This window comes from Ctenopharyngodon idella, chromosome 19, assembly GCF_019924925.1.
Source record: "Ctenopharyngodon idella isolate HZGC_01 chromosome 19, HZGC01, whole genome shotgun sequence".
Lineage (NCBI taxonomy): Eukaryota > Metazoa > Chordata > Actinopteri > Cypriniformes > Xenocyprididae > Ctenopharyngodon > Ctenopharyngodon idella.
The window spans coordinates 12,643,633-12,668,800 of record NC_067238.1 but is presented as its reverse complement, the minus strand read 5'-3'; the positions used below and the strand labels follow the sequence as shown (position 1 = coordinate 12,668,800).

At 38.8% G+C, this 25,168-nt stretch overlaps 1 protein-coding gene and 2 long non-coding RNA genes across 18 annotated transcripts in view; 1 reads left to right on the top strand and 2 right to left on the bottom strand.

The window, feature by feature from the left end:
• LOC127500729 (uncharacterized) overlaps positions 1 to 25,168 on the bottom strand; it is a 74,720-nt gene that overhangs the window by 26,101 nt on the left and 23,451 nt on the right. The window lies entirely within an intron of this gene.
• The window catches only part of LOC127500708 (nuclear GTPase SLIP-GC-like), an 85,875-nt gene that overhangs the window by 55,995 nt on the left and 4,712 nt on the right, over positions 1 to 25,168 (top strand). For 12 of the 16 annotated variants that reach the window (XM_051872080.1, XM_051872084.1, XM_051872091.1 and 9 more), the window contains 12 exons: positions 12,916 to 13,181; positions 13,314 to 13,538; positions 13,640 to 13,834; positions 13,952 to 14,130; positions 14,257 to 14,296; positions 14,602 to 14,685; positions 14,822 to 14,915; positions 15,060 to 15,196; positions 15,315 to 15,479; positions 15,557 to 15,714; positions 19,913 to 20,033; positions 20,272 to 20,380. The exons of 2 other annotated variants lie outside the window; for them this stretch is intronic. In XM_051872080.1, coding sequence (XP_051728040.1) covers positions 12,916 to 13,181; positions 13,314 to 13,538; positions 13,640 to 13,834; positions 13,952 to 14,130; positions 14,257 to 14,296; positions 14,602 to 14,685; positions 14,822 to 14,915; positions 15,060 to 15,196; positions 15,315 to 15,479; positions 15,557 to 15,714; positions 19,913 to 20,033; positions 20,272 to 20,380 — 1,773 coding nt within the window. Of the gene's footprint in view, positions 1 to 12,915; positions 13,182 to 13,313; positions 13,539 to 13,639; positions 13,835 to 13,951; positions 14,131 to 14,256; positions 14,297 to 14,601; positions 14,686 to 14,821; positions 14,916 to 15,059; positions 15,197 to 15,314; positions 15,480 to 15,556; positions 15,715 to 19,912; positions 20,034 to 20,271; positions 20,381 to 25,168 lie in introns of those variants that run through there. 2 more of the 16 variants (XM_051872083.1, XR_007926404.1) reach the window with 2 other exon arrangements.
• Positions 58 to 2,262, bottom strand: LOC127500727 (uncharacterized). Its single transcript, XR_007926406.1, has 2 exons — positions 1,158 to 2,262; positions 58 to 1,013 (listed from the first exon to the last, which is right to left on the bottom strand). It is a non-coding gene; the product is annotated as an uncharacterized LOC127500727 (long non-coding RNA).

The following is a 25,168-nucleotide window of genomic DNA, read 5'->3' as shown; positions in this document are numbered from 1 at the left end:
AAAAGGACATGCCTATTTTGTTTTTTTTTTAAGATGAAATTCCAACTTTATTTTGAAAAAAAAAAAAAAAAAAAAAGATAACCATAACTTGATGAAAAATGTAATCCCAGTATTAGTTACTTATGAACCCTAATGTAGGATGGACACTTGTGAACCATTTTATTCATGAGTTATAAACATTAATAACCTGTGAAAGTGAACCTTAATGTAAAGTGGAAACCTGTGAACCATTTATTAATGAGTTATAAACATTAATAACCTATGAAAGTGAACCTTAATGTAAAGTGGAAACCTGTGAACTATTTATTAATGAGTTATAAACATTAATAACCTGTGAAAGTGAACCTTAATGTAAAGTGGAAACCTGTGAACCATTTATTAATGACTTATAAACATAAATAACCTGTGAAAGTGAACCTTAATGTAAAGTGGAAACCTGTGAACCATTTATTAATGACTTATAAACATGAATAACCTATGAAAGTGAACCTTAATGTAAAGTGGAAACCTGTCAATCATTTATTAATGAGTTATAAACATTAATAAACCTGTGAAAGTGAACCTTAATGTAAAGTGGAAACCTGTGAACCATTTATTAATGACTTATAAACATTAACAAACCGTGAAAGTGAACCTTAATGTAAAGTGGAAACCTGTGAACCATTTATTAATGACTTATGAACATTAATAACCTGTGGAAGTGAACCTTAATGTAAAGTGAACACATGTGAACCATTTATTAATGAGTTATAAACATTAATAACCTGTGAAAGTGAACCTTAATGTAAAGCGGAAACCTGTGAACCATTTATTAATGACTTATAAACATTAATAGCCTATGAAAGTGAACCTTAATGTAAAGTGGAAACCTGTGAACCATTTATTAATGACTTATAAACATTAATAGCCTATGAAAGTGAACCTTAATGTAAAGTGGAAACCTGTGAACTATTTATTAATGAGTTATAAACATTAATAACCTGTGAAAGTGAACCTTAATGTAAAGTGGAAACCTGTGAACCATTTATTAATGACTTACAAACATTAATAACCTCTGAAAGTGAACCTTAATGTAAAGTGGAAACCTGTGAACCATTTATTAATGAGTTATAAACATTAACAAACTGTGAAACTGAACCTTAATGTAAAGTGGAAACCTGTGAACCATTTATTAATGAGTTATAAACATTAATAACCTATGAAAGTGAACCTTAATGTAAAGTGGAAACCTGTGAACTATTTATTAATGAGTTATAAACATTAATAACCTGTGAAAGTGAACCTTAATGTAAAGTGGAAACCTGTGAACCATTTATTAATGACTTATAAACATAAATAACCTGTGAAAGTGAACCTTAATGTAAAGTGGAAAACTGTGAACCATTTATTAATGACTTATAAACATGAATAACCTATGAAAGTGAACCTTAATGTAAAGTGGAAACCTGTCAATCATTTATTAATGAGTTATAAACATTAATAAACCTGTGAAAGTGAACCTTAATGTAAAGTGGAAACCTGTGAACCATTTATTAATGACTTATAAACATTAACAAACCGTGAAAGTGAACCTTAATGTAAAGTGGAAACCTGTGAACCATTTATTAATGACTTATGAACATTAATAACCTGTGGAAGTGAACCTTAATGTAAAGTGAACACATGTGAACCATTTATTAATGAGTTATAAACATTAATAACCTGTGAAAGTGAACCTTAATGTAAAGCGGAAACCTGTGAACCATTTATTAATGACTTATAAACATTAATAGCCTATGAAAGTGAACCTTAATGTAAAGTGGAAACCTGTGAACCATTTATTAATGACTTATAAACATTAATAAACCGTGAAAGGGAACCTTAATGTAAAGTGGAAACCTGTGAACCATTTATTAATGATGGCCATCCACACAGTAACGTTAAACGACAGAAGCGGGAGCGCCGGAGCGGTTATTTGTTTAATATAAATACAAACTAACACAGCGATTATACATATAATATACAAACTAATTGCATTTGCAAATATTAGGAGCGTGCATATTAATGATCCCGTTATATTAGGAAACAATGGTGTTTGAGACTCACTGTATGTCATTTCCATGTACTCTTGTTATTCAACTATGCCAAGGTAAATTCAATTTTCCATTCTACGGCACCTTTAATAAATACATGATTCACATGTGTTCCCTTTACATTAAGATTCACTTTCACAGGTTATTAATTTTTGAAACTTATTAATAAATGGTTCAAGGGTTTCCACTTTACATTAAGGTTCATTTTCACAGGTTATTAATGTTTATAACTCATTAATAAATGGTTCACAGTTTTCCACTTTACATTAAGGTTCATTTTCACATGTTATTAATGTTTATAACTCATTAATAAATGGTTGACAGGTTTCCACTTTTACATTAAGGTTCACTTTCACATTTTATTAAAGGGTTAGTTCACCCAAAAATGAAAATTCTGTCATTTATTACTTACCCTCATGCCGTTCCACACCCGTAAGACCTTCGCTGATCTTCGGAATACAAATTAAGATATTTTTGTTGAAATCCGATGGCTCCGTGAGGCCTTCATAGGGAGCAATGACACTTCCTCTCTCAAGATCCATAAAGGTACTAAAAACACATCTAAATCAGTTCATGTGAGTACAGTAGTTCAATATTAATATTATAAAGTGACAAGAATATTTACAAACAAAATAACGACTTATTTAGTGATGGCCGATTTCAAAACACTGCTTCAGGAAGCATCGGATCATAAATGAATCAGTGTATCGATTCATGAATCGGATCGAGTGTCAAACTGCCAAACGGCTGAAATCACATGACTTTGGCGCTCCGAACAGCAGATTCGACACACTGATTCATTTATGATCCGATGCTTCATGAAGCAGTGTTTTGAAATCGGCCATCACTAAATAAGTCGTTATTTTGTTTTTTTGGCGCACCAAAAATATTCTCGTCGCTTTATAATATTAATATTGAACCACTGTACTCACATGAACTGATTTAGATGTGTTTTTAGTTTCTTTATGGATCTTGATAGAGGAAGTGTCATTGCTCCCACTTGTCGCCACCTAGCGGAATAACATCATATAGGGTGAATTCAGGCTGGGGTGTGTTTCCCGAACAACGATGTAACTCGCTGCTTCACTACCATAATACGATGCATCGTTGAACAAATCAACTAGCTAGTCACGACTGTTTCCCGAAACTGTATTGTCTCAAACTTGTCGTTCAACCACGTTGGTGGATGACGTCATGCAGGTGGTGGAGTAATAAGTTCTTTAAATAAATCCGTTTGAGATCGAATTAATGCTAGAATTTCTGCTATAAATTACGGACATGGCATCTGAGGACTAATTCTCATTTTCCTCAGTTATTTTGCTTTATTTCCAGATTAAATCAAATGCTTGTTCTGATGTACTAGAGCACATACGCACATGCGCACTCTTCAAAAACGGTGCTTTAAATCTCTTGACAAACTAAAATATATGAATCACATTTGTAGGCTATATTTTCAAAATAAAATATATACATTGTACTTAATGTCAGCTTGCTTATTTTGCTCAAGATAACGATTTATTAAGTCCACATGTCATAAAAACAAGAAACTATGCTTCTAACCACAGCTCGAGAGCCGTCGTTCCAACCACACAAGTTTGCGATGCAGTTTGTGAATGTCCGTTTGAACTATGGTTTCGGAAAACACCAAATCGTTGAACTATGTAAGTAATGACGGAACTTGCGATGCTTTTAGGAAGCGCACCCCAGGTTGTATTCCTGCGTGCGTGTCCGCTGCGCCTGTGACACTTGATGGTGAAGGGGCCAGTGAATCTGGGACTCAGCTTCCTACAGGGCAGGCGCATCCTGATTTCCCGCGTTGACAGCCAAACCTTCTGTTCTGGCTGGTAGTTGGGTGCATCGGAGCGGCGAAGGTCGGCTGTCAACCTGCGCCTGCGTAGGGCTCGCTGGAGTTGATGATGTGCTGAGTCCCAAACCCTCTCCCGGAACCAGTAGTCGACTGCTGGAACATCCGATGGTTCCCCAGTCCAGGGGAACAGTGAGGGGTGGTACCCGAGCACGCACTGGAACGGAGTGAGTCCGGTGGTTGGCTGACGAAGCGAGTTCTGTGCTTACTCGGCCCAACTCAGGAACTGGTTCCAGGAGTCCTGGTGGCCGTGACAGAAGGTACGCAGGAAGCGGCCGATGTCCTGTATCTTCCGCTCAGTCTGCCCATTCGTCTGGGGATGGTAGCCGGAGGAAAGGCTTACGGTCACACCTAGGAGGTTGAAGAATGATTTCCAGACTCTGGAAATGAACTGTGGTGTGACCAAACTCCTAGGTGTGACCAGGGGCGATTCGGAACGGGCAGAGGCTGTAGTTTGCCGGAGGGAAGATGGCGTGGACTTTTGGCAATGGCACATTCCTGTACGTACCTTCTTACATCAGCTGCCATGTTGGGCCACCAGAAGCGTTGTTTCAACAACGAGAAGGTTTCATTGACCCCAGGGTGGCCAGTGCCCAGTGACGAGTGTGATGAGTGGATGAGGAGAGTGCGCCGGAGGCATTGGACTCGGGAAGAGTTTCTTCAGACCAGACTATGGGATTGACAAAGAGTTTTTCGGGGAGGATGGGCTCTGGGTTCTCAGGGTTATCATCAGAACCATAGATGCGAGAGAGAGCGTCAGCTTTTACGTTCTTGGATCCTGGGCGGTAAAAGATGGAGAAATTAAACCTGGTGAAGAAAAGAGCCCATCTCGCTTGACGAGGGTTCAATCTCTTGGCATCTCGTAGATATTCCAGGTTTTTATGATCTGTGAGGACGGTAAATGGATGTTGGGCTCCTTCGAGCCAATGCCTCCATTCCTCCAAGGCGAGCTTGATGGCAAGTAGCTCCCTGTTGCCGATGTTGTAGTTGACTTCCGCCGGGTTGAGCTTGCGGGAGAAGAAGGCACATGGGTGTAGTCTACTTGGGCTCCCCTGCTGCTGGGATAGGACCGCTCCCACTCCTGTGGTGGAGGCATCAACTTCCACAACGAAGGGTTTTTCTGGATCTGGATGAACCAGGAGGGGAGCGGAGGTGAAGGCTGTCTTGAGCTTGTCGAAAGCTTGAGTGGCGGCTAAAGTCCAGGACAGAGACTTGGGCTTTCTGTGCAGGAGGTCCGTGAGGGGGGTGGTGATGATACTGTAACCTTGGATGAAACGGCGGTAGAAATTGGGAAATCCAAGGAACCTCTGGAGTTCTTTTACTGTCGTGGGAATGGGCCAGTCTCCGATGGCGGAAACCTTCCTCTCGTCCATCTTGATGCCACTGCGGTCAATGTTGTAGCCAAGGAACTGCACTGAGGGCTGGTGGAAGGTGCATTTTTTGGCCTTTAGGAACAGGTTGAAAGCCCTCAGGCGTTGCAGGACCTCCGCAACGTGGCGGCGATGGTCGGCCAAGCTCCGGGAGTATATCAGGATGTCATCGATGTATACCAGGACTGATTTGTGCAGAAACTCCCGGAACACCTCGTGGATGAAGTCCTGGAATATGGAGGGAGCGTTGACAAGTCCATACGGCATGGCTAGATATTCATAGTGGCCAGTAGGGGTCACAAAAGCCATCTTCCATTCGTCCCCCTCACGTATCCGGATGAGGTTATACGTGCTGCGGAGGTCCAACTTGGTGAACACCGTGGCACCTCGGAGGTGTTCCAATGCCAAGGGGACGAGAGGAAGTGGATATCTGAACTTAACTGTTATCTTGTTGAGAGCTCTATAATCTATGCAGGGCCGCAAGCCTCCGTCCTTCTTCGCCACAAAAAAGAAACTGGAAGCAGCAGGGGAAGTAGACGGGTGTATGTAGCCTTGTGACAGAGCCTCTTTGATGTATTCCTCCATGGCCTTCTCCTCCGGGATGGACAGTAAATAGATTTTTCCTCTGGGCACTGGCTCACCGGGAAGCAGATCTATGGCGCAGTCCCATGGCCGGTGGGGAGGCAGCGTGGAGGCTTTCTTGGAACAGAAGACATCACTGAAGTGGGAGTAACATTTTTGGATGTCTGTGGAGCGATTTTCTAGGGGATTTTCAACAGATGTAGCACAGACAGGAACTTCTTTAGAGCATGGAGAAGATATTGAACCTTGTTTCAATTGATATAATCTCTCACCAATCGATGAATCCCAGTTAGGTTTTCCAAAAACTTCTTTAAAGTGATTGATGAAACTGGAGAGAGACTGGGTAATCGGATTCAATCGGAGTCCAGAGCGGTTCCGCCCAGCGGAGCGCCTTACCGTCGAGTTGAGAGATTATGAATGCCACTTTAGCGTGATCATCGGGGTATAAGTGCGGTTGCATCTCCAGGACCAGCGAACACTGAAGGAGGAATCCGTTGCAGTCCTCCGCCGAGCCAGAGAAGGGCGCCGATTTGGCCATGGGACTGGCGCAGGTGGTGAGGGAGCGGCAGCGGGGAATCCGGAAGTGTGCGCTGGTGTGGATGCCGGGGAAGTGCCGGAGAGTGTTCTTCGGAGTACATCGACGAGTTCCTGGAAGGGACTGCAGGAAGGGGACAGAGACACTGATGGAATAGTAAAACGTTTATTGAACAACCAGGATGGCAGACAGAGTGCAGGTGAGTGAGAACTGGTGAAGTAGATGGCAGATGTGATCGTAGAGCTGATACTTGTCTTGTGTTTGCAGGGAATTTGGGAAGCTGGCAGACTTGAAGCAGATCAGACACAGAGTAACTCACAGGAGAGGAAGAGAACACGAGGGAACAAAGGAAGCACGCTGGAGACAGGTGAGTATCTTCGTAGGAGTCCTTTAAGGTAAGCAGAGAGGTAAGTCTTTGCATTAATGAGACCGGACAGTGACTGAGTGTGATGCTGCATCTTTAGTAGTGCTGGTGATGAGGGTGCTGATTGGTGACAGGTGTGTGTGGTTAGTACTCAGGGGATGACGTGCGCTGTGTCTGTGTGAGTGTAGAGCCTGGTGTGTCTGTGACAACATGATTATATGGGTCAAATTAAGACTAGGATGTTTTTACAGTTACATGCTAGTAAAACACATACTTTCTTGCCTGTAATGTCCGTTTATAGTCTTTACACATCAGCTTGGCTCCTTACATGGTTAAAAACCAGTTAATTTCAAGACGCTGGCGTCACGTCAGGTCGTCACGTGGGTCACCCGCTCAGTTAGATGCTCAAAGTACAAGACGTTCGGATAGACGTTCGGTTTGACGTTCGATCGATCGTTCGGTCGTTCAGACGCTTGATTTTGGCACGGAGTCCGCGCCATAAGTCGCACATTAGGGATCTGCAAGTCCATTATTATTGATGCGCAAACAAACCGTGTATGTAAGCTCTCGGATCACTGATCACTATAACATATTTCTGCATGAACACAGTTAAAAATTATGGAATATATTCACATAGTTGTCAAAATTAATATACTACTGTGTGTTTTATAACGGATGCTCGCTGAGGAAGCGTGTTTTGGAGACGTTTGTGAGGAGTGTTTATGTTATTATGATGTGCATTACACGCTTCAAACATAGACACGATTGCTTGTTCTGACAGAGGAGCTGTTCACTGATGACATTGACCAGCCTTCAGATCGCTGAGTTTCCACACATTCCGAATGGTTTTTATATCTCATTTATATTTTGGTGTGATAATTCCAAATGGATCCGGTCCTTTGGCGTCACCCCGTGGTCTTGCTTGGTATGGCAGGTTGACTTGTGCTTATTTAAAGGGGACCTATTATGCAAAATTCACTTTTGCATGGAGTTTGAACATAAATGTGTGTTGGCAGTTGGTGTACACAACCACCCTATAGTGATAAAAATCCACCCACTCCTTTTTTTTTATCCCCATAAATCATAAGCAGTGTCTCAGAACAAGCCGTTTCCAGATCCCTGGCAGTGTGACGTCACAAAAGCCAGAGGCCCCGCCCACAAATGTTGACAGACACTACTGTTTGAACACAGAACCGCCCTAAGCGCATTCACAGTGAGTCGGCCATTACCGCACTGAGGAGAATGTCTCTCAAGCATTTTAGGCAGTGTTGGGGAGTAGTTAACTACATGTAGTGATGCTACTAGTTTAACTACATTTTTCAGTAGCTTGTCAGTAGTTACAGTGAGCTACTTTTAAAACAGAGTAGCTTTTACAGTAGTTAACTACTTTTACCAGCAAGTAGCGGTGTAGCATGACCAAAAGCTACAAGCTACATTCCGTTTTGCATTCTGACGAGCCTGCAATTCATTGAAGCCACACAGCGTCTTCAGATCACGAACTAAAATCGTGCATTGCCGCCATCTATTTATATCACGCATCTTGTGGCTTTACAGTTAATCGAGAAGAGATCGTCTGATGATTAAAACGCTGTCTGTGTCGACTTCAAGCACATAGGCTACAGGTGAATAACAGCCTTTTAAATTGACTGTCCTGCTTTATTGCAGTCTATATCAAATGTAGCCTATGCAAACTATTTTATTACAGTGTGGAGAGTCTGGTGACCCGCCACAGTTTTATAATGAATCTAAGATCACTAACGCGGTGTTTTGCATCATTGCATTGGCAAAGCATCTGTCAATTGAACAGTAAACAAAATCGCGATATATCTTAGTGCAAAGCCTGATCTAATAAAATAGGTTGCACGGGTTTCAGAATGAAATGCACTATTTCACGCAAGAAGCACATGATTCGCGTCTCAAAGCTTTATCACTACATGTGCTGTGAGTTTAACCTGCATTTTTCTGTGTATCCAATTTAAGTTGCATACAGTTGAGGCCAAAATTATTAGCCCCCCTTATGAAATTAGACAAAACTCTTGATTTCTCCATGGAAATGACCATTAACAACAAGTGTTTTATAGTGTATTTGTTTCCAAAATAACAGACAAAATGTCCCCTAAGTTTGATTAGGATATTTAATTGAAATAGTGAGTTGAAACAAGAAAGGGCAAAAATGAAACGTCCAAAATTATTAGCCCCCTGGTCATTAATAGTCAATAGTGTACCCTTTCTGAGCCACAACTGACAACAATCCTCTTAGAGTAGTTCTTTACTAGGTTGGCACAGGTCTCCTGAGGGATTTTAGCCCATTCTTCCATTGCAAATTGCTCCAATTACGTGGTTTCCGAGCATGGACATTCACTTTGAGCACTCGCCACAGATTCTCAATAGGATTGAGGTCTGGGCTCTGTGCGGGCCACTCCAGGACCTTGGTTTTGGTATCCTTCAGGAACTGTTGGACCAATTTCGATGTATGCTTTGGGTCATTGTCTTGTTGGAAGACCCAGCGACGACCTAAGGCTAGACTACGAGCAGATTTCTGCATATTATCCCTCAAAATGTCAAAATAATTTTCTTTTTTCATGATGCCATGCACCCGAACAAGGCTCCCTGAGCCTGAGGCTGCAAAACAGCCCCATAGCATGATGCTCCCACCACCATGTTTAACTGTGGGAACTGTGTTCTTAGGGTTGAAGGCCTCACCCTTTCTTCGCCAAACATAAGCAACATCCATGTGCCCAAACAGTTCCAGTTTAGTCTCATCAGACCAAAGCACAGACTCCCAAAACTCGTCTTTACCATTCAAATGTTCACGGGCAAACCTCAGTCTGGCTGTGATGTGCCGCTGTTTGAGTAAAGGGGTTCTTCTGGGACGATGGCCCTGAAGCCCACCACGATGAAGAGCCCTCACAACTGTGTTCCTTGAAACATCAACTCCAGAAGAGGCCAGGTCAGCAACAATCATCTTGGCAGATGTCCGGGGCATCTTGCTGACATCTCTGACTATTTTCCTCTCCAGAGTTCTTGAAATCTTGCGCTTACAACCACGCCCAGGTTTGTTTCTTACAGAATTTGTCTCCTTGTACTTGGCAATGATGCAACGTACAGCGGTTCTAGACACTGTGAAACGCTTGGAAATGGCAGTATAGCCTTCCCCCTTATCATGAGCCTCCACTATCTTCTTTCTGAGCTGAAGACTGATTTCCTTTGTCTTTGGCATGGTGAGTAAAAGTAGTCTCTCCCAATAATGTGTTGAAGTGCCCTGTTCCTTGGAGTCCTTTTATGCTGATTGAATGCTCAGGTGTTGTTAGGAAGCCAATTGACTGCACAGGTGTGGTTTGAAAGCTGTTTGATTAATTAGGTGTGTTTTGAAAGCAAAAATTCACATGGGGGCTAATATTTTTGACCACCCCATTTTCACTATATTTGATATAAAGCAAGCCTAAAAATGTATTTTATATTCCAAAATGTACCAAAAGCTACTAAATAGCACTGGTGAATGTTTGATTATATCAATTTTTATCAATGCTGCAAACATTGGAAAGATCTTTAGGAAAATGTTCCAAAATTCCTGGGGGGCTAATAATTTTGGCCTCAACTGTATATTTTGTCCTTGCATGGGTGCAGGTCCGGTTCCAGAATCAAATCACTGAGGGTGCTTCTGAAATTAGTCAGGATGCTATAGTAAAGTGCAGATGTAATGTCTCCACCAAAACAAGAATAGCAATGTATACAGTGAGACATTTAAGATTTTTTTAAGTCATTATTTTTTACAAATAATTGGAATAGAATTTCAAAAATATTGATACAAAAATTCAAATGTTTTTGTAGTCTGTATTTACATTGCTTATTATTATTATTATTATTGCATATTTTTGTCCCGTGTTATGGTTATGGTATCAATATTGAGTGTGAATCCTGCATTTATATGTAGATATCACTTCTGAAACTGCAGAGTGAAATTGGTCGTTGGTCCTCTTGTAGCTTGAAAAAAAAAAACGTATCAAAATTCTGAATGTATTATATAAAGCATGCAAAGAGCGCTTCCTTTATAATCACTAAAAAGTTGTAACTCATCTCCGTTATAGCTGTCTGCACTGCACAATGAGTCTATTACATCGTGTCTACACTTTGTTAATGAGAGGCTTCGCAAGCATGCAAACTCGGTGCTGAATAAAAACTCTGGCGTTTCTTCCGGTGACCGGAATCTAACTAACTTAAACACCCCTGATTGGCCATTGCGTTCAAGAGGTCAACAGCTATGTCTATGATTGGCTATGTTGCTCACCGCTGCAAAATCATGTTGTAAATAGAAACATTTGAAATTCTCCAGTGCAAACACAAATACGCATTGGCAATAATAATATGATATTATTACAGTATCAACTGAGGGTGCTCATGCTCTTGCTTCCGTTTGAGGGTGCTGAGGTGCGTAGAACTGCACTGGTGTGACATTTGTAGCAATTTTGCACTTTGACAGTGTGAGATAATAGGCTTCATTTGAGTATTGTATGTTTTGATATATTTTACAAAATAAAACAGTACGCTTTGAAATCATAATTGTAGTGCATTGCGTTGTTTTAAACCCCAAACATTTTACTTAAACATTCTTCATTAACAGTTATTCAGTTATATGTAATAGGCTATGTCATTTAAAAAAAAAAAAAAAAAAAATCAAAGTAGTTTCAATGTAGCTGGCTACTTTTTGTTAGTAAATTGTAGTGTAGCTAACTACTTTTTCAGAAGGGTAGCTTGACTGTAGTTTAACTACTTTAACTTATGAGTAGCTTGTAGCTTGCCAAACTAGTTTCAGAGTAGCTTCCCCAACACTTGTTTTAGGTGTAGCTGCGTGGATTAATCCACATAGCTCTCTCCATTTACTCCCAAAATCTGAGCTGCTGAAAACGAGGTGGATTAACTTAGTTTTCCAGGAAAATGCTCCCTCAGTTCTGCCGAAATTCGTTTATGTCTGCGCGAATCATTTCACACCGGACTGCTTTGTGAACGAGAGACTGTGCTAAAAATGTGCTACTCAAGGATATACAAGTAAAAACTGTTCGTGATCCAGCTTACAGTCTCCAGAGTGAAACTATATGGCAGTAATGAAGGTGAGAGAACTTTATTACAGTTCATCTGAGTTTATTTACGGGTATAAAGTTTATTAAGCACCACCCAAAAGGCATAAGGTCTTTATATATTTGTTTACTGTTAGTTGTAACGAGTGTTTCTGTATACTTCGCTGTGTATGTTGGTGACAATACAAGGATAAGAGAGAGTTTATGGATAATATTTTAATGCGCACTTGCAGTGTTTTATTAAGCTCTTAAAGTGATTTTCTAGAGTGAAAACGGACGCTTCATCTTTTGTGTGAAATACAATAAACGTCATAAAACTCATCTGTATAGTTTTGGCCATCATTCGGACGGTTCAACAGGCTTGTACTAATATAGTGGAAAAAACAAGAAGGCAATATAAGTTATAACCGTAACTGAACTAAACTATACCTGTTCTATCTCCATGCAGCATATATTCGCAGTTGCTGACATTATAGTGCGTCGTGACTGAATCCTGACAGGGGGAGAACGAGCTCTTGAAGCTCCGCCCTCTTAGGCCAAGCTCAGCAGCTCATTTGCATTTAAAGAGACCACACTGAAACGACGCGTTTTTGCTCAACCACTAAAAGTGGCAATTTTAACATGCTATATAAATTATCCGTGGGGTATTTTGAGCTAAAACTTCACATACACACTCTGGGGACATCAGAGACTTATTTTACATCTTGTAAAATGGGGCATAATAGGTCCCCTTTAAGTTAGCTTACTGTATAACTGAGAAGAGCAAGTATTTTAAGTTGTAAAGAATGTTTGCAAAAAAGAACACTGAATGATTAAACCTTTCCTGAATTTCTATTGTTTAAAAATAATAACATGGAGTTGAAAAGTAATAATACAAGAATACAAATGTTTTTGTGAATATGGAGAGAGGAGGGGGGGGGGGGGGGGGGGGGGCTTGGAGTAAAAAAAAAGGTTGGGAACCACTCATCTGCTATAATAGAATTAAACATCTGTCACTTATGTTGCTTACAAAAATGTTATTTAATCAGAAACATGGCTCTTTGTTCTGCACAGATATGATCATGGAGAATGTGAGGCAAATTATGAAAAGATTCACCAAAAACTCAGATCAAATAGATAAAGGCAACAGGAAGAAGGCAACCATTGGTATTTCTGGAACATCAGGAGAAGGAAAGAGCTCCCTATTAAGTGCAATATTGGGGAAAAAGGATCTTCTGCCATCTGGTTGTTTTGGTGCCTGTACAGCTGTTGTTACTCAGGTGGAAGCCAATCTGACTGACTCCAACTACATAACAGAGATTGAACTCTTCTCTAAAGAGGTTTCCTCATTTGTATTAATCTGAATATGCTTTTAATGAGATTTCTTCATAAATATGTAAATAAATCAGACTGTAGGGAATGGAACAAAGCCATATTTTTTTTCCTATATTGTGTTTTGTGTGCCTCTGCAGGAGTGGGATAAAGAGCTCAAAGATCTTTTCAGTGTTTTGTCGGATGAAAGTGAGGACAGGGATGATGAATTGTATGAAATTGCTGTAGAAAAGATCAATGCGGTGTATGGTAATGATGCAGACGAGAAAACATTAGAAGAGCTCAAGAATGATGCCAAATTTGCTAAGATTGAATCCTTTTTGTCCACTAATAAGGAAAAATCAAACAGTTTCTCAAAAAGTGATGTAAGTTTTAAGAGACTTTAATATTTAACATATTAAATGTATAATGCATTGATAATTTGCTTTTCAGCAAAGTAAAACAAAGCAATTTATTATCTCAACAGGTCTCTGAATTTGCCAAGTATGTTGCAAGTTACATACAACACAGTGAGTCAAGTTCCGGTGGCTGGTACTGGCCGCTTGTGAAGAGTGTGAAGATCAAGATTCCCGATTGTCGTGAACTCCTGGAACACATTGTGCTTGTTGATATTCCTGGATCTGGAGACTGCAATAAGATTAGAGATGATCTGTGGAAATCTGTAAATTTTAATTACGCTCCTTTCTAATGAACAGTTTGCCAGATTAACCACACAAGAAATATATTATGCCACTAAGAACATGTCCCCTAACTCACTGCTATATTTCAAATCCTGTAGAAACTAAGAGAGTGCTCTTCTGTGTGGATTATTAGTGCTATCAATCGAGCAATCACTGACAGTGCCCCCTGGGGGATTTTAAAGCACTGCACTGAAGAACTGGGACCAGGAGGAGAATGCAAAAGCATCAACTTCATCTGTACAAAGACTGATGACATCGATCCAGAAAACTATGTTAGGTATTTTGTGAATATTAAAGTGAATGGCTGGGAAGTGGTATAATTCTAAGCCTAATTTTAATAATCTTGTATCTTTTGCGAGAAAGAAATCTGAACAGTTTGTAACTTTTTAATATTCCTTTTTAGATGTGCACAGCTTCCTACAGACCAAATCCCAGAAGACAAGGTTTGTTAAATGTATAGAAGAAGTGTACTAGCTGTATTTATGTAGTATTGCTCCTTTGTTTTCATACTAATTTTAGCTATAAGTTTCCTCTGTAAGTTTGTACTTATGGCTCTGAGTAAATTTGCTGGTTTTACTTATGTCACTGAGAGTTAATTTCGCTGTGACTGCAATTTAATGAATGTAATAATTTACTGAGAGTAAAAAGAGCCACTGAATCAACCACTGAATCAGATTTTACTATAAACCTGTGTACAGCTTATGTGTGTGTGTGTGTGTGTGTGTGTGTGTTGTTTTTAATCATTCAGGATCAGAAAAAAGTAAACATACTTGATAGAAATGAAAATGCCAAGATGAAGGTCAAAAAAAAGTTTAAAAAATCTAAACTTAAGGTAGTATTTTTTTTTTTAACCTAATTTTCATTGTTACCATTACTTTTTCAAAAACTATATATTCGATATGACATTTTATACTATACAATATATGGTTTTCTTCTAATTTTATTAACATTACTTTTTTTCTTTTTAGAAAATATTCAGTACTGATGATCAGTTTCAAGTTTTTACTGTAAGTTCCAAAGCATTCTTCGACCCCAGTTTAAATCTGGAATCTTGTGAAACAGGTAAACTATCTTCTGACTAATGCTTCCACTTTATTCATTATTTTTATTCATATTTTTTTTAATTAAACTGGTTTAAATATTTTATAAAGTGAAATAAAGCACTGACCAAATGAGTCCAAATCACATCCTTGTCTTTATATCTAGAAATTCCTAAACTGCAGGATGAACTGAGGACTCTTAACAAGAGCATGAATCGAGAACTGGTCAGAGATTATGTCAATGAGGCAAAGGGAACTTTGCTCTTAATTCAAAGTGGCCAGCTGGATGTAGACAAGAAAATGGTACGAGTCAGAAAAAGAATTACTAGAATTAGAGTGTATTTAGAATGCTGCTAATATTATTATTCTGTAAATCGCTGCTCGATGTCCTTTCATTCATAATTGTATGGATGTGTTTTAGATGGAAATGAAAGTTGTGGAATTAGAGGAAAACCTAAAGATGTCACTAAATGAACTGGGCAAATATTTTGACAGCATTTATAGTGATCTGGAGCAGTGTCTCTCAAAGGGAGTGGATGAATCAGAGAAATCATGTGTTGCTTCCACAAAGAAATTGATAGCACCCGTGAGTATGATTCAAATGTTATGCCTAATCACCATTTTCTTGTCCTTTTAACATGTTTTTTTTTTGTTGTTACTCAGAATAAAGATGGAAGGGGGTTTCATAAAACCCTTGGAGCTTTGTGCAAGAACGACGGATGCTATTCGTCAAAAAATCGGAATACAGTTTTAGACCTGAACAAGACATTGGCCAAACATTTGCATGAATGCATTGATGAAGATTTCAGTAAGATTTTTCCGTAAGTTTGGTTTTTAACATTCTATTTCCAGTCTTAGAATAAAATGTAAACTATTTTCAATGCTTGTTGATTTTTAGGGCATTATCATGATCAAGTATTTTTTTAAAAAATACTTTTAATTAACATTGCTGTTAATTATATTGTTGGTACTTTGTTTACAAATGATTCACATTATATTGGAGCATAAACTGGAGCAAAGCTTGTAAACATGGACCAACAGTAGATTGCATGTAAACCAGCAAATAAGAATGATGCCCAGAAGATACAGATCTACAGCGACAAATGTCGAGAGCGCATTATAGTCTCCACTTGGATTTCCTTTGCTCTCGCACAAAAGACGTGCGCTCTTAAATATACAGTGCTCTCTTATGAACTGTCTCTCCTCTCGCTCCAATATTATGTGTGCGCGCTTAAACTGTGTTCTGCGTGCTTACGAAACTCTCCGAGCTCTTGCACTAGAAATTAATTCGCTTCTGGATTAAACACTGTCAAAAGTTATCAACCAATCAGAATAGATGACTGATCGATGAAAATGCTACGTGGAATCTTATTGGCTGAGAGTGAACTGCGCCGGGAATTCTTAAGACAAAGATGGATATTTAAATTCTGTACAATTTAATAATATTTAATAATATTAATCAGATGTAGGCCTATCTTAGAAATGGCTTGGAATGGGGCACTTGGATGATTTCTATATTAATAAGCTTGTTTATCTAACTGCATCACATTACAGGTCAAACCCCAATGAACGATTTATCCAACATATTAGCCAATATCAAAACATTAAATTAAACATTAATTTAAAACAAAAGATTAAACAACTAATTTAATGTTATAAATCAGTCTATTTAGAAATGTGTAAAATGTTATAAATTAGCCTATTAAAATATTTATTAATTTAAATGAATTCATAACAAAATCATTTGAAATTAATGAAGACTTGTTTCGTCCAGTGTTTTTAATCGAATCTCTTGAATGAATGATTTTGATAATCATCAATGAAATGCATTTTAACAGCCACTGGTTGCCACCTACTGGCAGAACAGTGTAATAACATTAGTTTCAAAGGTCATTTACTCATTTTGATTGCTGAAATCTGTGTATATTCAGTCTATAAATTGTTATTGCAATACTTGCGTTATTATTTAATGTTTGCCACACAGAAGTAGCAATAGTGTGTTGTTGAAAACACTTTGTGAAGCTGTTTAAAACATATAGCTTACATGACCACTGCTTTCAGCGGCAATGCAAAAGCAGGTTTAAATATTCCGGTATGATTGTAATTTCAGAGGTTTCAATCAGAAGATATTTTTTGGTAATACTTTACAATAAGATTTCATTAACATTAGTTAACTACATTAGTTAACATTAACTAAGAATGAACTGCATTTATTAATCTTTGTTAATGTTCATTTCAATATTTACTAATACATTATTAAAATCAAAAGTTGTAATTGTTAACATTAGTAAATGCACTGTGAACTAACAAACAGCTGTATTTTTAACTAAAGTTAACAAAGATTAATAATTACAGTAATGTATAGCACATTGTTAGTTCATGTTAGATAAAACATTAACTAATGTTAACAAATAAAAACTTTATTGTAAAATGTTACCTATTTTTTTTTATATATAAATTTCAACACAAAACGTACGACCACAATAACTTTAAGAACCTTTTTGTTTGTTTGTTTAGATAAATTGGGTTTGACCTGTAATATGATGCAGTTAGACTAGGTTACATTTGATTAATATTATTAAATTGTGAAGAAATTAAATATCTATCTTTGTCAAAAGAATTCCAGGCGCAGTTCACTCTCAGCCAATAAGATTCCACTTAGCATTGTCATCGATCAGTCATCTCTTCTGATTGGTTGATCACTGTTGACAGCGTTTAATCCATAAGCAAATTAATTTCTGCAAGAGCACGGAGAGATTCACGAGCTTGCAGGACACAGTTTGAGCGTGCACATGCAATATCTGAGCGAGAGGAGAGACAGTTCATAAGAGAGCATGTATATTTGAGAGCGCGCATCCAGTTTTGTGCGAGAGCAAAGGAAATCCGTGTGCAAGTGGAGAGATTCGCGCTTGCACATTACATGTATGTCACATAATGTGCTCTCGACATTAGACAGTAAAATAACGCCATACAAACGATCTGTAAATCCAGCGCCGAACTGGGCCTTGCATATAAACCATAAGCGCCAATCCTGAGGGCTCGAGCAGCCACAGAAAAATACGAGATACTCTCCATTCATTTTAACCAATAAAAAGTGATTGAAACTATCAGTTTCTATGGTTATTTTAATAAAAAATATCGAGAGTGCATCAATGTAATGCGTGAGCACAAAATTCTCAGCTCCACTGAACACTGGGTTCTTTGGGAAGCAAGGTTATCTTTCCTTCACAACCAAAAACACACTTCTTTGGTGACATTGTTGATTTCGTGGTCTAAAAACAAAGTGACAAATCTTTCTCAAGGAAGTCCTGTGCAGCGCTGCCGACAACCACGCGTTGATGGGTGTGCTCTTGCTCTGTAGCTCTGGTCAATGTGTGCGTGCGCGCTCTTCCGGGAGAAATGCCCGTATAAGGAATTCTGACCTTTCTGATGTCACACAGGCACATACTCAAAAAAAAGATCCCGAAATTTATGAGGATTTGGAATAGTATTTTTGGCACAGAAATACTCCGTCATACGTCCAACTCATGTTTTAAAACTTTGGCCATGTTTAGCATGAGAATCCAACTCTTTAACAGTGTAAATAAGTCAGAATGCATGAAATAGCATTGTAACCCCCCTTTAAGGAGAAAAAAGTGGATACAGGCAATAAGAAGTGAAGCATCAGCAGGGAGAATGGGTAAATTTTGGGATCCTGACACTAAGTATGCCTCAGTATGCCTATGTGTGCAGTAAACATTTAGTCAATGATAAGTCAAATATCCAAATGTCAGTTTTATATATTATATTTCCTGTCATTGATTACGTTCCCCTCCAGTGGGCATAGTTCTCAGAGTAATATAACATGTTGCGCTCTATCTCAATTACCTGTATCCACTTTTGTGTCCTTAAACGCTCATTTTTTTGGGTCGACAGCTTATAAAACTTCTGGGTTTTTGGTTTGGGGTTTTTTAGCTTGTTTGCTGTACAGCTTGTCACACAGCAGCTTTTAGACATTGTTCTGTTTTTTGTTATAAGTCAGAAATGACAAGGAAGATTGTTGGATTGTTTTTCCACCTGGTGGGCGTGGTTTTCAGATTATGACGTGTTGCGCTCTGTCTCTATTACAAATAATTACCTAGGGGGTGTGGTCAACCAGACAGCAGCAACCCACAGCAATAACTGCATTTCACCACAGTTTGTTTAGATAAATGGGGGTTAGTTGATTAATATTATTAAACTGTAAAGAAATGAAATATCCATCTTTGTCAAAAGAATTCCAGGTGCAGTTCACTCTCAGCCAATAAGATTCCCACACCATTTACGTAGCATTATCATCGATCAGTCTTCTATTCTTCTATTCTATACTGGTTGATAACTTTTGACAGCGTTTAATCCAGAAGCAAATTAATTTCTAGTGCAAGAGCATGGAGAGTTTCGTGAGCGTGCAGGACACAGTTTGAGCGCGCACGCCATAATGGACTGAGAGGAGAGGCAGTTCATAAGAGAGCACTGTATATGAGTACGCATGTCAAGTTTTGTGCAAAAGCAAAGGAAATCTGCACGCGAGTGGAGAGAATCACGCTCGCGCATAACATTACATACATTACAATAATGCGCTCTCAACAATGGGTTTAGTTTGTGACAGATAATTTGTGCCCAGTTTGATTAGTTTGAGGCCAAATGTTTTGTTAAGGGAACAACATTATATCCTTGTTTGTTTCATCACATCTGTGCAGGACCCAAAATATGAGTGGGTTTGTACTGGTATTCCTTCTAGTGATGGGTTATTTAGACCAGCCACATACACTCTGTGCAGTAAAAAAGAAATGATTTGCTTACCTCACAAGTCCCCTCTGAATCTTTTGTTCATATGACAGCCACATAGGATAAACTATAGCAATGTAAAGCAAACATTGCATGGTTTTGGATTTGGCCATTCCCATTACTGTTTCCTTCCAGTAATTCTTGTATAAGATTATTAAGGATTACAACCATGTTCTGTAAAATGTTTTAAAAATGGTTTTCTTTTGGCTCTAGTGTTACTGAAACAACAGGGATGTCAGTGCAGGAACAGATTAATAAGTTTAGTATCATCCAGAGTGACTCTGCTAACCCCTCATCTCCCATGCAACACTTTGAGGACTTCATTAAAACTGAGGTGAGTTCAGTTGTCCTCTTGGGGACATTAATGGGTTGTTTGCTGACCCTGGTCCTCTATGACTTTCTTTATTTTAAATCTATGTGAATCTTCATTCCTTATAATTAAGCAGGCTGTTTTTATAACACAGTAAGCACTGGAATACAACAAACCAAATTTTATTGCAGGTCTGAAATAAGCAGGGACTTCATGTTTCAAGACTTTTCTGACTTTTCTTGTGTTTTTCCTCTTTTGGAAGGAAACAAAATTGACTACATTGCTCAGTGGAGACATTGTTGACATGAAGAAGCTCATCTACTCATCAATACAAATAACCATTCAAAATAAAATGGCTTCTTGCTATGAAGGTATGCTAGAATTAAACGGATAGTTCACCCAAAAATGAAAATTATCCCATGATTTACTCACCCTCAAGCCATCCTATGACTGTCTTCTTTCAGATGAACACAATCGGAGATATATTTAAAAAATATCCTTAGTCCTCCAAGGTTTATAATGGTTGTGAATGGGGGGCCGCATTTAGAAGGCAAAAATAATGCATCCATCCATAAAAAAAGTAATCCATATGACTTCAGGGGGTTAATATAGGCCTTCTGAAGCAAAGCGCTGCGTTTTTGTTAGAAAAATATCCATATTTAAAACTTTATAAATTCAAATAACTAGCGATTTGCGGCGGAAGAGTATCCTTTTGACCGTCAAATCAATGATAATTTTTAAAGAGAAATGTCAGAGGATTTCGATATAAGAGAAGAGGAGTTAAAATTAGTTGCACAGCCCTTTTTTTTTTTTTAACTGCGATAGGCATCTAAACTTACAATACTACTACATCCTGCGTCATACATCGCGTCAGAGGATTGCCTCAAGTCGACTTGCACATTCTGTGTACGGTCGTCCGCCGAAAGTTAGTTATTTGAATTCAAAAAGTTTTAAATATGGATATTTTTCTTACAAAAATGCATCTCTTCGCTTCAGAAGACCTTTATTAACCCCCTGGAGTCGTATGGATTACTTTTTTTATGGATGGATGCATTATTTTTGACTTCAAAACGTGGCCCCCGATTCAAAACCATTATAAACCTTGGAGGACTAAGGATATTTTTAAATTTATCTCCGATTGTGAGATAGTCATATACACCTAGGATGGCTTGAGTGTGAGTGTGCTATTAGTATCTTGTCTCTCTTATTCTTTTAAACAAAAAATAAGAAACCATACTTTGTGTACTTTTTATGTACTTCTCAGAAATATACTCAAAATTACACTTAAATATACTGCTATAAATATGTGCTGGTTGCAGCAATAAAGGAAAGTGGGATATAGGTGCAGCATCTAAAGTATTTTTCCACGTATACACTGTAAAGTTTTAGGAGTGACAATTTGACATTCAAATGCGGGAGTGAGTCCCCTAAGGTATCATTCCATGTGTGTACGGATGGTGCTGATGGTGGCTATGATCTATGTTTTGATCATCGTTCTGAATCCCATCTGGACGTCTTTGTAAAAAACCTTTTTTTCTCACCTTTTTGGACAAAAGGTTGTTTTTTTTTTCAATTATATTTACCCACATTTAAGTATTGATTAAAAAAGCATGAAGCTAGAATAAAAGGTGTTCCCTTTCAAAAGCTACACGCTATGGGAAACGTCTTTAGCAGTGACCAGCTGTGAATATGTGTATAAAACGTCAATTAAATTGACCTAGATTTTCGATAGCCTTGATCATGACATCATCAGAATGTGCCGCATCAGAGGCTACAATTAGATGAACCACAGGTGCATCTGCAGGTCTTTTGTCTTCAGAGGCCATACTGTGAAGTGTGAAACAAGCTCTTATCAAACTCTTTTCTTCCTTCAACCCTTTGCTAGGAGTTAGATTTGATAGGCAGTGCACAGAACTTTCTCTCCCTTTGTTTCTCTTTCAACTCAGCTTGCAAGTGAAAATTGAACACACGTATACTGTATATATTATATACAGGTGCTGGTCATATAATTAGAATATCATCAAAAAGTTGATTTATTTCACTAATTCCATTCAAAAAGTGAAACTTGTATATTATATTCATTCATTACACACAGACTGATATATTTCAAATGTTTATTTCTTTTAATTTTGATGATTATAACTGACAACTAAGGAAAATCCCAAATTCAGTATCTCAGAAAATTAGAATATTACTTAAGACCAATACAAAGAAAGGATTTTTAGAAATCTTGGCCAACTGAAAAATATGAACATGAAAAGTATGAGCATGTACAGCACTCAATACTTAGTTGGGGCTCCTTTTTCCTGAATTACTGCAGCAATGCGGCGTGGCATGGAGTCGATCAGTCTGTGGCACTGCTCAGGTGTTATGAGAGCCCAGGTTGCTCTGATAGTGGCCTTCAGCTCTTCTGCATTGTTGGGTCTGGCATATCGCATCTTCCTCTTCACAATACCCCATAGATTTTCTATGGGGTTAAGGTCAGGCGAGTTTGCTGGCCAATTAAGAACAGGGATACCATGGTCCTTAAACCAGGTACTGGTAGCTTTGGCACTGTGTGCAGGTGCCAAGTCCTGTTGGAAAATGAAATCTGCATCTCCATAAAGTTGGTCAGCAGCAGGAAGCATGAAGTGCTCTAAAACTTCCTGGTATACGGCTGCGTTGACCTTGGACCTCAGAAAACACAGTGGACCAACACCAGCAGATGACATGGCACCCCAAACCATCACTGACTGTGGAAACTTTACACTGGACCTCAAGCAACGTGGATTGTGTGCCTCTCCTCTCTTCCTCCAGACTCTGGGACCCTGATTTTCAAAGGAAATGCAAAATGTACTTTCATCAGAGAACATAACTTTGGACCACTCAGCAGCAGTCCAGTCCTTTTTGTCTTTAGCCCAGGCGAGACGCTTCTGACGCTGTCTGTTGTTCAAGAGTGGCTTGACACAAGGAATACGACAGCTGAAACCCATGTCTTGCATACGTCTGTGCGTAGTGGTTCTTGAAGCGCTGACTCCAGCTGCAGTCCAGTCTTTGTGAATCTCCCCCACATTTTTGAATGGGTTTTGTTTCACAATCCTCTCCAGGGTGCGGTTATCCCTATTGCTTGTACACTTTTTTCTACCACATCTTTTCCTTCCCTTCGCCTCTCTATTAATGTGCTTGGACACAGAGCTCTGTGAACAGCCAGCCTCTTTTGCAATGACCTTTTGTGTCTTGCTCTCCTTGTGCAAGGTGTCAATGGTCGTCTTTTGGACAACTGTCAAGTCAGCAGTCTTCCCCATGATTGTGTAGCCTACAGAACTAGACTGAGAGACCATTTAAAGGCCTTTGCAGGTGTTTTGAGTTAATTAGCTGATTAGAGTGTGTCTTCTAATTTTCTGAGATACTGAATTTGGGATTTTCCTTAGTTGTCAGTTATAATCATCAAAATTAAAAGAAATAAACATTTGAAATATCATAAATATCAGTCTGTGTGTAATGAATGAATATAATATATCAAAGAATGTTATGTCTCATGGCATCAGCATCCTCTGTGATTTCTATGGGCCTGCTGCATATGAGACCGTTTCAGTTGTGGCTCAAATCCAGGGGTTTTCATCCAAGAGCCAAACCCCTAAGGCAAATAAGGGTTACACGCCACGGGCTTTGTACCCTATCTATGTGGCTCAGACCCCGGTTCCTCGCCTTGGGTCCCACTCTAAAGGCACCGTGTCATCGCGGGTTGCTAACGACAGATGCCTCCCTGACTGGCTGGGGAGCGGTCTTAAGTGGTCGTTCAGCCCAAGGGGAATGGGAGGGTCCAAGACCATGAAGTGCTTTGAATGTGATGGAGTATTTTGTATTGAATTCGAAAACGAACAGGTAGCCAATGGAGTCTGTGTAGAATGGGAGTAATGTGAGAAGATTTCTTTGAATAAGTGAGAACCCTAGCTGCAGAGTTTTGAATGTATTGGAGCTTATTAATTGACTAATTACAATAGTCGAGTCTGGAAGTAATGAAGGCGTGAACCAGTGTCGCAGCATCATTGGTATGTAAGAAGGGACATAAACGTGCAAAATTACGGAGGAGAAAGAAGGCAGACTTAGTAAGTGAAGAGATATGTGGAAGAAAGGAGAGTGATGAGTCAAAGATTATACCCAGGTTTTTAACAGAGGTGGAAGGTTGAATCAACACTCCTGCAATGTTTACACTGTCAAGACAGAAACAAGATACAGATTTCGGTGAACCAACAATTAGTAGATCTGTTTTATCTGTGTTGAGTTTGAGAAAGTTACTGGTCATCCAAGCATTAATATCACTAATACAAGCAGATATGGAGTTGATGAGAAAAGGAGATGTATGGAGCATGTAGATGGTGAACAGTAAAGGCCCAAGAACAGAACCCTGGGGAACACCATGAGAAACAGGGGCAGTAGTGGACTTGGCTTGGTGAATAGAGATGTAATGCTGATGTTCAGACAGGTAAGAAATGAACCAGGATAGAGCAGTACCAGAAATACCAAGAGCTGAGAGTCGTGAAATTCAAGGGTTCAAGGGTTCAAGTTTATTATAATATTATTATATTTTTTTTTTGTGCAGCATAAAATTTATAAACATCGTACCAAAACACAAACAAAACACAACCAACAAACACAAAATTATAACATCCTACAAATTTAAAAATCTTATAGCAGTGGGAATAAAAGAATTTCTATACTGATTGCTGTTAAGTTTAGGCATACTATAACGTATACCAGAAGGAAGCATTTTAAACTCATGGAACAGTGGATGAGTACAATCTGCAAGAATAGCTCTAGCTTTCTGTAGGACGAACCGTTCAAAACTATTTGATAACCCAGTCTGCTTAATGCCAATAATCTTACTACCATGGTTGACAATGCCATTCAGTGAGTTTCTATGTTAAACATTTACATTGCCATACCAACAGCATATAGAAAAGCAAAGTACAGATTCAATATAAGATTTATAATACATGGTCATAAGACTCCTACTAATATTAAAAGTATAGAGCCTCTGAAGACAGTGTAACCTTTGCTGGCCTTTTTTGCATACAGCTTCAACATGAGTATCAAAACGCAACTTATTATCAATGATAAGCCCAAGGTACTTGTAACTGCTGGCCCATTCCACCATTTGACATTTTACTCTAGTTGGT